Source organism: Budorcas taxicolor, chromosome 10 (assembly GCF_023091745.1).
Source record: "Budorcas taxicolor isolate Tak-1 chromosome 10, Takin1.1, whole genome shotgun sequence".
Classification (NCBI taxonomy): domain Eukaryota; kingdom Metazoa; phylum Chordata; class Mammalia; order Artiodactyla; family Bovidae; genus Budorcas; species Budorcas taxicolor.
In genome coordinates, this window is record NC_068919.1 from 7,034,309 (window position 1) to 7,049,997 (window position 15,689).

At 36.4% G+C, this 15,689-nt stretch overlaps 1 protein-coding gene across 1 annotated transcript in view; it reads right to left on the bottom strand.

Annotated features, from left to right (window-relative positions):
* Positions 1-15,689, bottom strand: part of CERT1 (ceramide transporter 1) — a 130,157-nt gene that overhangs the window by 44,120 nt on the left and 70,348 nt on the right. Inside the window, exons 7-9 of the mRNA XM_052646302.1 lie at positions 11,061-11,144; positions 6,676-6,833; positions 2,293-2,385 (exon numbers count right to left, since the gene is read on the bottom strand). Coding sequence (XP_052502262.1) covers positions 2,293-2,385; positions 6,676-6,833; positions 11,061-11,144 — 335 coding nt within the window. The remainder of the gene's footprint in view (positions 1-2,292; positions 2,386-6,675; positions 6,834-11,060; positions 11,145-15,689) is intronic.

A 15,689-nucleotide genomic window follows, 5' to 3' on the forward strand; every position in this document is an offset into this window, starting at 1 on the left:
AATAAAGCAATTTCTTTAAACTAATGAACATACAAACCTACCACAAGGACCCTCCTTTTCTCTCCTCTGAAATAACAAAAGGGGAGACAAACATGAAATCATACAGTCGTACAAACAAGTTCCATTTGGAGAGTGCATTCATAAGTTCAATTTGTTCGAAAGTCCAACACAGTTAGCTCAGGTACCAAACTAACACAATGGGCTATATGGTACTGCACTGAAATAAGTTTATAATACTTTTCACACAAATAATATATACTACTATAGAGTACACAAAAGCACAGCCACTTGTAGAGGATGTACACACGGCAATGTACATCACTTCACATACGTGAACCAACTGATGTGACTGGATATGCGAATGCATGTTTGCAGTATGAAAAAAACAGGCCAAGTTTTAAAGGCTCATAGTTCCCCCCCAAAAAAACCTAAAATAGCAAATGAACCTGCTCAGCTTCAGAATAAAAGTTAAAATTTTTCTTTTAACAGCTAATGTTTCAGTAATCTAGACTTTAAAATCCAAGACAACAGCTGATTATGTAATTTTTATACATTCTGGAAGGAATGAAATGACACCTTATTAATTTAAAAATATTATCACTCAAGTCTTCATACTACAGATTTTCACAGCTGGAAATTAGTCCCAACATAAAAAATATTATCAACAGCAGGTCTTTTTTTCCTTTCTAGAATAAGAACGGCAAGGAATTTTTCTTCTCCTTTCTTAAATACAATCTAATGTCTTTTCTATAAACATTCCGCTTCCATGCCAGTGATACTCCTTGTGCTCCTATATGTGTGTGTATATGGAGAGGCAGATTCTACTAACAGCTTAACAAATAACAAAATGGGGAAAGAAGCTGATTTCAGACATTTTTCAAACATAAAGGTGAGGCAATTAGAACAATTCATGCTCTGCTATGGATAAGACCTCACAGTATACAGGACAAACTAAAATCTTTCACCAGGCAAGTTCTCAGTTTTCCTCTGTAGGTTGCTTTTATTTAAAAAAACAAAAACAAAAAAACAGAATTAGGGACTTCGGGAGAAATAACAATAACCTCAGATATGCAGATGGCACCACCCTTATGGCAGAAAGTGAAGAGGAGCTAAAAAGCCTCTCAATGAAAGTGAAAGTGGAGAGTGAAAAAATTGGCTTAAAGCTCAACATTCAGAACACTAAGATCATGGCTTCTGACCCAATAACTTCATAGCAAATAGATGGGGAAACAGTGGAAACAGTGGCAGACTTTATTTTTGAGCACTCCAAAATCACTGCAGATAGTGAATGCACCCATGAAATTAAAAGACGCTTACTCCTTGGCAGGAAAGTTATGACCAACCCAGACAGCATATTAAAAAGCAGAGACGTTACTTCACCAACAAAGATCTGTCTAGTCAAGGCTATGGTTTTTCCAGTAGTCACATATGGATGTGAGAGTTGGACTGTGAAGAAGGCTGAGCGCCGAAGAATTGATGCTTTTGAACTGTGGTGTTGGAGAAGACTCTTGAGAGTCCCTTGGACTGCAAGGAGATCCAACCAGTCCATTCTGAAGGAGATTAGCCCTGGGATTTCTTTGGAAGGAATGATGCTAAAGCTGAAACTCCAGTACTTTGACCACCTCATGCAAAGAGCTGACTCACTGGAAAAGACTCTGATGCTGGGAGGTATTGGGGGCAGGAGGAGAAGGGGGCGACAGAGGGAGATGGCTGGATGGCATCACTGATTCACTGATTCGATGGACGTGGGTCTGAGTGAACTCCAGGAGTTGGTGATGGACAGGGAGGCCTGGCGTGCTGCGATTCATGGGGATGCAAGGAGTCGGACACGACTGAGTGACTGAACTGAACTGAACTGAACTTGGAGGTCCAGTGGTTAAGACTCTGCAGTCCCAATGCAGAGAGCACAGGTTCAATCCCTGGCTGGAAAACTAAGATCCCACATGCTTTACAGTGCAAGCAAAAAAAATAATGCATCTATTGATTTCAAATAATAAAATTAAAAAAAAGAAAGAGTTACACGGTAATATCAATAAGTATAACCCTCACAGGCGAGACAAAAACTTGTCCTATAAAGTAGACAGGCCTAGTAATGAGCCTTTTAAGGCTCTTTATTTAAAGTTTTGTAGGAAAAAAAATCTTTTTAGGGTAAGCCTAGCATATATATTATAAAATATTCAAAATACTTAAAGGTTACAAAAGCACAATGTAAAAATCACTTTTGTGACATAAATATATATTATGTTTTTTCTACGTGTGTCTTTTTCTAAGGCCAAAACTATAATTTCATACCTCATAATCTGGTCCTCCAAAGTGGGATTTTTTCTTAAGTTCTGTCATGGCATTTTTGTATGCTTCCTCCACTCTTCTTCTCTTCTCAGTTTCCTTTAAAAAATAAAACCAGATGAAGAATTTATCATGTGATATGGGATTTTTTTTTTTTTTACATTTCACCAAAATTTTATAATTTGGCCCAAAAAAATAACTCTTACTCCTGTAAGAATTTGTCTTCTGCTAAAAAAAGAAAAAAAAAAAGAAAAAAGAAAAAAATGAGTATTCTTCTGCTCAAGAAAACACTTTTTTTCTGGGCCATATATCACATACAAGCTACCATTAAGATCACCTAGTAGGTAGGTCTGGAGAAGGAAATGGCAACCCACTCCAGTATACTTGCCTGGAGAATTCCACAGACAGAGGCACCTGGCAGGCTACAGTCCATGGGGTCGCAAAGAGTTGGACACGACTGAGCACCTAACACATACACACTAGGTAGGTTATATATTTAAATGGATTAAGTAACTACCAAAGTATCTACATGTCAAAAAAAAAGAGAGATAAATTAGCATCAGAGAAACATCTATAATATATAGTCATGTGTCTGTTTCCCCCAGCAGGAGCTAAATTTATTTCGTTATAGAGGAAAAAAAGCAAGTAATGGATGCCAGGAAGAAAATAACTCAATAATTGGTAAAACCAATCACTACAAAAAAGATACTCTGAGAGATGTTTCTTATACTTTCCAACTGCTGGATTAAATTATTTTAGAGCTGAAAAAGAGCTTGGATTTCTACTTTAACCTTCTGCTTTTATAGATAAGGTCTATAGCTCTCAGAATCTGCCAAAAGATCCAAGGACAAAATTTTAAAAGGCTGGCCTTGGCAACAACTTCAAACTTTCTTTTTTAGAACAATGGACTGCAATGGGTCAAATCTGATATTAAAGCCTAACAGAATTATTATTAATATAAAGAACCTAACATCTTTATTCCTTCACCTCAAATATTTAAGGATTAAAGTCCAAACAGAACTCACACAGAACTTACCCAGTTCTAAAAACCCTACCTGATTAAGCTGGTGCAAATCAATGAATTAGTATACTAGGCCTACAACCTGATTTTTGTGTACTGAAGTGAAGAGAGGACTACAGAACCATCAGAATGGCTAAGATTAAAATATAAAAAATCACTCACAAAACAATGACAATACCAAGTGCTGTCAAGGGTGAAAAGCAATTAGAATTCTCACTTACTTGCTGGTGGGGATATAAACTGATATAACTACTTTGGAAAACTGTCTACCTCTATACACCTAAAGCTAAGTATACACCTCATGAACTGATAATTCTACTGCTTGGTATATGCCCAAAATAAAAAAAATGTCCATCAGCAGGAAAAAGGAAAAAACACAGTAAAGTCATAGAATGAAAATGCATCATACAATGAACAGTATACAGCAATAATACTATATAAGAATAAAAAACAACAAATTATCATTACAAGTTACAAGATGAAGGAACTTCACAGTCAGTGTTGGGGAGGGGGCAGCCAGACACAAGAGTATATTTTGTATGATTCCATTCACATGCTGTCCAAGAACAGGCAAAACTTATCTGTAAGGATATATTAATGAGCTAACACTGTGGTTACTTCTTGAGGCAGTGGTATGGTATGGAGTAGGAAGAGGCATGAAAAACCTGGGGGGTTATAAAAGTTCTACATTTTGATTTGAGTGGTGGCTACAGGGGAGTATACATATATATAAAACTCATCTAGCAGTACATTTAAGATTGGTATATTTCACTGTATATATATTAAACCTTAATTTTAAAAAGTGAACAAAACAAAAACACACAGAACAGCAATAACACTAAGTATACTTCTATAAAAGTATACTATAAAAGAAGGAATACTTCTTTTAAAAATTAAGTGTACTTCTATAAAAGAAGGAATTATTTATACAGGTAACTGAGAAAAATCATCACCACTGAAGAACATTAATTTTAAATTATTTAACTATAAGAACAATGGATATAATGTTAGGAATCTACTTAAGAGCTATTAAACATAAAATTGGAGACTATAGAGATTTACATATATATTATACATATCTACTATATATGTATATATACTAGATAAAAATGTATTAGAAATCTACATAAAAGGTATACAACTATTAAGTTGCTATTATTTTATCAACTATCACATATTTAATTGCTCTCATTAGATTTTAAGATCCTTCAAGAATGACTTCCCGTTCATTACCGTTTCCTCATTTCTAGCTTATGCTTTAGCACACAACAAGCATACAAATACTTCTTGAAATAAACACAATTTCAATTAAACCATATTGTTATCATTGTACTTTGCTTCCCAGTTATATCAATTACCTAAGTGAAGTGAAAGTAGCTCAGTCGTGTCCAACTCTTTGTGACCCCACGGACTATACAGTCTATGGAATTCTCCAGGTCAGAATACTGGAGTGGGTAGCCTTCCCCTTCTCCAGGGAATCTTCCCAACCCAGGGATCGAATCCAGGTCTCCCGCAATGCAGGCAGAGTCTTTACCAGCTGAACCAAGGATATGTTTCTTGATAAACAACTCTCTCTATTCAAGAATTTCCTAATCTTTACAGAGTGTGTGTGTGTATATATATATATGAGTATATATGTACATACATGTGTATGCATATATATACATACACACACTAAACATGCGTGCATATACTGTATATGCACACATGCATTTATATTTCCTGTAAAATGTAACTGGGATCCTATATCGACCTTAAGAAAAAACGTGATGGTGGAAAAGGTGAATGAAACTTTTAAGAGCACTATAAATTAAAATTATTTGCAGATTTCAATTAATACTACCATCTTTTGTGCTCTTATTTGATTAAATATGGTACCAAATAAAGTGTTTTTTTCACAGGTTATTTGATACAGTCTCTTGGTAAAGAAAGAGAATGGGTAAGATTACCAATATTGAAGACAACTGCAAATCCATGCCCCTTTTCAAATTAGAAATTTGACTGCCAAAAAGATGGGGAAGCTATGTGTTATTCTTAATGGACTTTTTTAGGCAGTGTCGTTAGAGCACATGACTGGAGACAGTGACCCTCTAGGGAAAGATTAGTAGATGGCAGGGAGGGAGGGGTGGTGGCATGTACTTAAAAGAAAGTTACCAAAAAAGTTTTGAATAAGCTAATCCGGACAAGTTGAAAGATTCTCTTGAACCAGTAGTCTAGTGAATTTAAGGGGTTGTCCTGTTTCCTCATACTTTTTTTGTGTGTGACTCCTGTAAAAATTCACTATGATCCACAATTGAAATCATTGATGGTGTAACAGTTTGACTCCAGAATAATAATGAAGTATCCGTATGTACCTTAAATGGATTTTTTTACTGCTTGGTTTTAAAAGAAAACATATAGTCAATCAACCTGGCTTACTTTCACCTGCACCTGAGAACATGGGAACTTTTTTTAAACATCAAGTGCTATTAAATCTATACCCATTCTGCTATTACATCAGTGATGACACTGCTTTCCTTAGTGTTCTGCTCAAATTGCTAAGACCTCCGAATATTGCAAGCAATATGACTCACTAATGGGTGATAGGATTCTGACTGACCCCTGCCCTAATATCCAGAGATGAAATATAGAGGAGTAAAATTCTTCTAATTCTGCTACTTAATACCTCTAGACAAGCCTCTGGGCCTCAGCTGCTTCTATGAAATGATGGCACTACCCTAGAACTAAGTTCTCTCAGATATGCTTTGGTTCTAGCGTTCTTATGATGTTAAATTATAAACCAAAGTTTTCCTACCAAACAAATTCACTGAGCCAAATTCTACTTCACACTTATAACTCAAGATTCATAGTATAACATTATTATCAGTGGTGCAGTTTAAACAAAGGTAGGAAAGGTGACCATAAAGCAAATGTTCAATGAACAACAAAATGTGTGCTGAGTGACACCAGTGATGCTGGCAAACATACACGGCCATGAATGCAGCAAGTTGATATTTAACTTTATAAACTGGTATTTTTTATACACACCAAGTAGTTCATATAACTTAGGCATACTTTCATGAGGTAGACAATAAAGCTAGGAAATGTTAAATGGTTCATACTTCTATTTCAAAGCATTACTATTATCATTAGAAAAACTTTTATGTTAAAATCCAATGAAGAATGCATATCATACAATAACCAAATACATTACCAGTGAATCTCATTAGAAAAATGAATTTAAGATGTTCTAAAGTTTTAGAGGATTAGTACCACCTACTTCTAACAATCCAAACAATCCTTCCCTAAGAAGTTAGTTAGGTTTAAATGTTTGATTGGTATATAAACAAAATCTGATTATTTTTTTAAAAGTAAAAAGAGAATCTTACCTTGTCCATTCTCTTTTGCCAGCTGTCCTCACGTTTTACCATTAGCTCAATACAATGAGAAAGTGTAGCAAGGATTCCGGCAGTAGTTGCTTTAAAAGTTATCGCCTCACCTTTAAAGTCTATACCATTAATTCCTTTTGGTGTTACATGTGGAAATACTGGAAAAAAAATTATTCACTATAAATCTTTATAACAAAGAAATCATTCCTCACTACAACTTAAAATTAGGTATTTTTTAGAGCAGAACTTTCTTTTTTTTTTTTAGAGCAGAACTTTCAAAATGGAGTTGCCTTCCTGTTGGCCAACACTTAAAAATTTCCATCCATCTCTACAAGCAAAGAAGCTTGGGACAACATATGTACTCTCAAGTCCTTTTCTCTGAATTCTGTTTCCTGAAATCTATTTGCTATGCTGTACACAGTGAATAAGTGGTAAGAGAAGTAATAATTTAATAATAACAGATAGCCTAGAGTGAGACCTAATTATAGCAAGAACTATCTTATATTTTGAGAAACCCTGAATTTAAAAGAAAAATCTGAGGAGAAACTGCTGAAATGAATAAGGTAATATAATAAACTTAAGTAAATGTCTGAATATAATTCTAGGACCAATGCATACATAAAAATGGTTATGTTCATATATTATAATTTTAATTTAAAGTTAGTCTTTGAATTGAATGAACAATCTTAAAAAAAAAACTCATCAGATGCCGACAGACAGCATAATATCGTTAAGCTTTATTCATTTATTTTTGGGCCACCACGTGCGGTATGTGCAACCTTAGTTCCCTGACAAGGATTCGAACCCATAACCCCCTGCATTGGGAGCGTGGAGTCTTAATCACTGGACAGTCAGGGAAGTCCCACAGCACTATAGTTATAAGAAACCATTTCAACAGAACTCTTATAAATGAAATAATACTTCCAACTTCAAAAACTCATAATGTAGATATGACAGCAAAGCCACAATCCAAAAATAAACTGACAAACTAAACTTCATCCAACTTAAGAATTTCTACTCTTGAAGGCACTGTTAAAAGAATGAGAGTTGCAGCTGTGGGATAAGTAAGTCGAGAGAGCTAATCTATAGTTAATAGCAAAGTAATAGTAACGGAGGAAACGCGCTAACGAACTTGCCTGCAGCAGTCATCTCACCGTAACCATATACACCAAATCACTGCATTGAACTCCTTAGATATGTTGCTGTTGCTCAGCTGCTCAGTTGTGTCCGACTCGCTTCGATCCCAAGGACTGCAGCCCACCAGGCTCCACTGTCCCTGGCATTTCCCAGGCCAGAATACTGAAGTGGGTGGCCATTTCCTTTTCCAGGGGATCTTCCTGACCTAGGGACTGAACTCACACCTCCTGCTTGGCAGGTGGATTCTTTACCAATGAGCTACCTGGGAAGTCTCACCTCAAATATATATAATATCCATAAAAAATTTTTTTTAAAGAATAATGAAACAAGCCACAGACTGGAAAAAAAATCTTTGCACAGAAAACATATGATAAAGGACATATCCTTTATCTATCTATCCATATATTTATATACATATTCATATATTAATATTAATATAGATATCTCAATATATTAATATATCAATACAATACACAGTAATCTCAATAGGAAAATATAATCTAATTGAAAATTGAACAAAAGATCTGAATACACATTTCACCAAAGAAGAAATACGAACAGCAAATAAGCAGATAAAAAGATGCTCAACACTTATAGTTACTAGGAAAATGCAAATTGAAACTACAGTGAGATACCACTATACACCTACCAGAAGACTAAAATTTTAAAAGACTGACCACTTCAAGAGTCAGTGGGGATATGGAGGAACTTGAGCTCTCAAATATGACTGGCGAAAAGTAGTTTGGAAGGTTTTTAAAAAGTTAAATATATACCTACCATATGATTCAACCATTCCATCTCTCCAAAGAAATAAAATATATATCCATAAAAAAACTGTGTTTGAATGTTCACAGGAACATTATTTATAATAGCTCCAAACTGTAAACAATCCAAACTTCCACCAACAGACAAATGAACTGAAGAAACCCGTCATGTTACCTGCACAAGGGAATACCACTCAGCCATGAAAAGACACTGAATAATGATATGTATAACAACGAGAAATTTCAAACTAAGAAAGAGATCAGGCAAGAAAAATCGAATTCATTAGATTCTAGAAAATGCAGACTAATCTACAGCAAAAGAAGGGTTGTGGTTGGTTGAGAAGTAGAGAAAAAGGGAAGACAAAAGGGATGGAGGCAGGGACTTTTTGAAGGACAGTCTTGACAGAGGCGACAGCATTATGATAATACTAAAACTGACCAAACTGTACACTTTAAATATATATACAGTGTATGTTAATTATATCTCAATATAGCTGTTTAAAAACCTATTTTCTTTTTCTTGTATTCACTCTTATAAAAGATCATATTTATTTTATATGAAATAAGGTTTACTTCTGGACTCTCAATTCTATTCCACTGTTCTATATATCTTTCCTTGAATTCCAGAAGAACATTTACTTTTGCTTCACTGACTACTCTAAAGCCTCTGACTGTATGGATCACAACAAAGTATAGAAAATTCTTCAAGAGATAGGAATACCAGACCTACCTTACCTGTCTCCTGAGAAATCTTTATGCAGGTCCAGAAGCAACACTTAGGACTGGACATGGAACATGGTTTCAAATTGGGTAAAGAGTACATTAAGGCTGTATACTGTCACCCTGCTTATTTAACTTACATGCAGAGTACATCATGCAAAATGCCAGGCTGGATGAAGCACAAGCTGGAATCAAGATTGCCGGGAGGCATATCAATAACCTCAGATTCCAGATGACACCACCTCTATGGCAGAAAGCGAAGAGGAACTAAAGAGACTTTTGATGAAAGTGAAGGAGAGTGAAAAAGCTGGCTTAAAACTCAACATTCAGAAAACAAAGATCATGGCATCTTTGTCCCATCACTTCATGGCAAATAGATGGGGAAACAATGAAGACAGTGACTGACTTTACTTTCTTGGGCTCCAAAATCACTGCAGATGGTAACTGCAGCCACGAAATTAAAAGACACCTGCCTCTTGGAAGAAATGCAAAGACAAACCTAGACAGCATATTAAAAAGCAGAGACGTTATTTTACTGACAAAGGTCCATATAGTCAAAGCTATGGTTTTTCCAATAGTCATCATGTATGGATGTGCAAGTTAGACCATAAAGAAGGCTGAGCACAGAATTGATGTTTTCGAACTATGGTGCTAGAGAAGACTCTTTAGAGTCCTTTGGACTGAAAGGAGATCAAACTAGTCAATCCTAGAATATTCACTGGAAGGACTGATACTGAAGCTGAAGCTCCAATACTTTGTCCACCTGATGCAAAGAGCTGACTCACTGGAAAAGAGCTGATACTGGGAAAGATTGAAGGCAAAAGGAGATGAGAGCAAGAGGACGAAATGGTTAGATAGGATCCCTGACTCAATGGACGTGAATCTGAGCAAACTCCAGAAGATAATGAAGGACAAGGAAACCTGACATGTTGCAATATATTGGGTCGCAAAGAGTCAGACAAGACTTAGCAACTGAAAAACAATTTGAAAATATGCCATGGCCACAGATTTTACTTCATATTCTTTGATAACTTCAGCAAAAATAAGCATAATTAGATTAATTATTTTTCTCACAAAGGCTTATTTGCAACTTAAAAAAAGTTTTAAAAATCCATGTCAGCTTTTTCTTAGAATATGTTAAAAGAAAACACTGACTATGAGTCACAGGTTTCTGTTACAACCTAACTTCTCCCAACAGGTACCACATATATGGGATACCATGTGTTATTTGTCTTCAGTTTATTTCTTAGCATAATGCCCTCCATGTTCATCTGTGTTGTTAAAAACACAGATTTCTAATGAACAACTAGGAGTTCCATCCAGAAAGTAACTCGTTATTAACTGACATATGAAATAAACCACCTTGTTCCTGAGTTTATGAACAACTGTGCTATGAAAGCAGCTATTTCAATAATTTTCCTTTAGTAACACTGATTAAATACATTGCAACACCTGTTTATCAAGTGGAAAGAGAAATACTTTTTCAGTACTAGACACTGATTCTACCAAACACTACTGAAATAACTGGCCAACGTCTAAAACTTAGAATGAAATATTTGTCAGATGAGCTGCCGCATTATTTAACGTCAGACTGTATTTTACCTACACGTCTTTTCCTAGAAGAAACTTTCATGTTCCAACTTAAAAAAGACTTTTTCCAATTACTCCATTAAATAATTATTCCTGTTAAACAGTTAGTTACTATGACACTTTAGAAAGTATATTTTTCCCAAATACCTTGAGGGGAAAAACTTTACTACTTACCCTTTTCTTTATTGCCATTGGTATTATGCAAGAAGTCTCCATCAGAACGTGTCGTAGGAAAGTCATCTTCATCATCTTCTACCACTAAATAAAATACATTTAAGAACATCAGGATGAAAGCACACAGAAATTAACCAGTTTATTCTTATGTCCAACTGATTAAATATCCTCTGGATACCATGACTACACGATCTTATTCATCTTTGTATTTTCAGTGCTCATCAACGGATGTCCAATAAGCATGCTGTGAAATGTCTTTAAGTACATTACTATAAAAACCATATCCACTCTCATTTTTGTAAGGGATAGTACTGAGATATAAATTATTCTGTCCTTTAAGTCTTCCTATCTCTTTCTCCTTATCTTAGGGAGATTTTCTAATTCTGCCAGAGACCTACAAAGACTGAAGAGGATGGTAAAGGTATCAATACGTAAAGAAGATACTTTATCTTGCCTCCAGGATACGCAGGGAAAATATAATGACTTACAGTTCTGATACTGATTTTAATTCATCCCAGTATGTCTGTGCCTGGATATTCCTTTTAACTTACCCAATTCCAGGAAATACAGAATTCCCCGTGTTCTTCAACATACCTCTTTCTTCTATACAATACTCTCTTTTTACACTGCCTAACATACGAATCCTCTGCACTATGTATTCTGCTTCTTAACATCAATTTCTAAACCTCAGCCACCAACCTGACTCTATATTTTTGAATGGCTTCTTCAATTTATTAGGTTGGAGCAAAAGTAACCACAGCTTTTGCATTACTGAAATTTGCCATTTGATATTGGAATACATTCTAAATAAATGTGGTTAGGTTATATATCATTTTAATGCACATTTCTTGCTTTTTTTTTTGCTAATGATTTATTACTTGTTTATATTTATTTTAAACTATAGAAATGATACTAGACAAAAAGCAAATTTGAGCAATTTTGTCATTTGAGTTCAAAATGGTTCGTAAAGCAGTGGAGACAACTCACAACATCAACAATGAATCTGGCCCAGGAACTGCTAACAAACGTACAGTGTAATGGGGGTTCAAGAAGTTTTGCCAAGGAAACAAGAGCCTTGAGGATGAGTAGCCTAGTGGCCAGCCATCGAAGCTGACAATGACAAGTGACAGCCATCATCGAAAATGATCCTCTTACAACTACAGGAAAAGCTGCTGAAAAATCAGCATCAACCATTCTATGGTCATTCAGCGTTTGAAGCAAATTAGAAAGGTGAAAAAGCTTGATAAGTGGTGCCTCATGAGCTGACTGGAAATAAAAAAAAAATCATCATTTTAGTGTTGTCTTCTCTTAATCTAGGCAGCAGCAACAAACTATTTCTTGATCAGACTGTGACATGTCATGAACAGTGCATTGTATAGGACAAGCGATGACGACCAGCTCAGTGCTGGACCAAGAAGTAGCTCCAAAGCACTTCCCAAAGCCAAACATACACCAAGAAAAGGCCATGGTCACTGCTCGGTGGTCTGTAGCTGGTCTGATCCACTACAGCTTTCCGAATCCTGGCAAAACCACTGTATCTGAGAAGTATGCTCAACAAATTGATCAGATGCACTGAAAATGGCAATGCTGGCAGCTGGCACTGGTCAACAGAAAGGGCCCAATTCTTCTCCACGACAATGCCCGACTGTACCTTGCACAGCCCACACTTCCAAAGTTGAACAAATTGAGCTACAAAGTTGTGCCTCAACCACCATGTTTACCTGAGCTCTCACCAACTGACTATCACTTCTTCAAGCATCTAGACAACTTTTTGCAGGGAAAATACTTCCACAACTAACAAGACACAGAAAATGCTTTCCAAGAGTTCACTGAATCCCGAAGCATGGATTTTTATGCTGCAGGAATAAACAACTTTATTTCTCGTTGGCAAAAATGTGTTGATTGTAATGATTCTTGTTTTGATTAATGAGATGTGCTGGAGTCTAGTCATGCGGCAGTCCATGGGGCTGCAGAGTCGGACGCGGCCTGGCAACAGAGCAACAATGACTTAAAATTCATGGTCTGAAATCACAATTACGTTTGTACCAACTTAATATTAGCTTTTGCTGAGCTCCCTTTCTACAAGAGACATCTTCACATTAAACTAATGTCCTACTTCTTGTCTATCTCCTTACGTCAGGAGCAATTTGGGTCTACAAGGAACATTTCATCTATTTTAACTCTCTCTCTAATGGAAGCAAAGCCTATTCCTATTTCTTTATTCCCTCCCTAACTAAATGGAAAATAGCTTTATTCAGTATTACCATTTTCTAATCAGTGGGCTATTTCATTTTTTTATTACCTGAAAAATTTGTACTTATTTATGATAATTTTCAAACCACAAGCTGCCATTATCTATTAACACTAACACCTACTATTTTATCAGCAGCTAGCTGCTATTAATATCCAACTGACATTTTTCTTTTCCATGCCCGTCATTATTCCTCCAAACTTCAATATCCATATTGTAGCTTCTGCAAATACTTTAGTTTCAAGACTAATCAAATTTCCAGATTCTTCTCATCAGTAATTTGCAAATAAGGTCAATTCTATGAAACAGGGTTCTCTGGTGGCTCAGAGGTTAAAGCTTCTGCCTGCAATGCAGACCTGGTTTCAATTCCTGGGTCGGGAAGATCCCCTGGAGAAGGAAATGGCAAGCCACTTCAGTACTCTTGCTTGGAAAATCCCATCGACGGAGAAGCCTGGTAGGCTACAGTCCATGGGGTCGCAAAGAGTCGGACACGACTGAGCGACTTCACTTTGTCTTTAAGAAATTAACTAGCACAACGCTGCTCTAACTTTAAGTCATTAGTCGTCCTCAGACAAGATCCTGACGTTGGCTCAATACTACTATGATTAACTGGTCTTCAATACCGAAATTTTTGCACTTCTTTCATCTCTTCAGCATCTACCTTGGATTACTAAAGATTTGCTTTCATCTCCCTAACCACTGAGTAGCCTAGTACTATCAAGCAGAAATTTTCAACCTCTTTTTTTTTTTTTTAAAGCAAATAATCAACGTATAAAAGTGATGAAAACAAAAGCTCCTCTGGGTAAAAAAGTGGCCTTCCCCCTTCCCTTCCCAACCAAGGACTCCTTGTCCATACTGAAGCACCTTTAAGGGACGACATGGTTTGAAACACTGTCCTAATACAAATCTCCCATCCCTATCAGACCAGTCTCTCCCTCACCAACTCATTATCTATTATGCTAAATTCCATCTTTGGATCTTACACATTCCTGCTTTCATTATCCCTGCAATTATCCAAATTAACCATATTAATAACAGCAGCTATTATTGATTTTTTGCTACTAAGCACAGTGCTAACATACATATTCTAATTTAAATCTCACAATCATGTGCTTGCGTAACAACATCCATGTTACAGAGGAAAGAGATGTGCAGAAATTGATAAGTAATTTATTTCAAGTCATCAAACTAATAATGAATAGAAAAATAAGATCAGAACCTTTATTTTCAATATGAATATATGTCTTGTTTTTGTGTGTGCGTTAAGTTGCTTCAGTCCTGTCTGACTCTGCAACCCTATGGACTGTAGCCCACCAAACTCCTCTTTTATGGGGTTCTCAAGTCAGGAACACTGGATATTTCCTTCTCCAATGCATGAAAGTGAAAAGTGAAAGTGAAGTTGCTCAGTCGTCTCCAACTCTTTGCGATCCCATGGACCGCAGCCTACCAGGCTCCTCTGCCCATGGGATTTTCCACGCAAGAGTACTGGAGTGGGTTGCCACTGCCTTCTCCAGAGCCATCTATCTGGACCTAAATGGTTAATTAAATCTTATTGAAGAGTGTGTGTGTGTGGCCGGGGGTGGGAGTGGAGGGTGGGGGGTGGGGTAAGGGGGGGCGGCGGGCATTCAGTCTTACTAGCAATTGTAATAAAATGTTTTAAATAAAAACACTGAACACTTAAAATGAGAGCTTGCTATTATCATTTCAGTGACACACAATGAAAGAAGTGTGTGATTCTAAAAATTACTTAAAGTCACAGATAACTTAGTCTTGGTAATTTTGTGAAAGTATTGCTACACCTACAGAGATCCTCAGGTTGGCAATTCTGATGTGTAGTTGAGGCAAGAAACTATGGCGCTTAGTGTTCTTATTCCATGTTATTTCAGCTTTACCCAGCACGTACTCTTAAAAATAAAATTTTGCAAAATAGCCATTTATAGGGAAATTAGTTGTTATGGCTGAACTGTGCCACAACTAAATTCATATACTGACGTCCTAACCTTCCTATACTCCAAACTATGACTGTATTTGGAGACACGGTCTTCGCAGAGGTAATCAAGTTAAAATGAGGTCATGACGATGGGCCCAGTCAATATGTCAAGATGACCAGTGTCCTTGTAGGAAAAGGAAGTTTGGACATGGACACTTACGAAGGAAGATAATGTGAAGACATGTGGAGCAGATGCTCATCCACAAGGCAAGGAAAGAAGTCTAGAACAGATCCTTCCCTCATGACCCTCATGGTTTCAGAAGAAATCAAACTTGCCAAAACCGTGATCTCACATTTTTAGCTTCCAGACTGCAGAGAAATAAATTTCTGCTGTTTAAGCCCAGGTGATGGAGTACTTTGGTGACAACAGCCTTAGCAAACTAATATA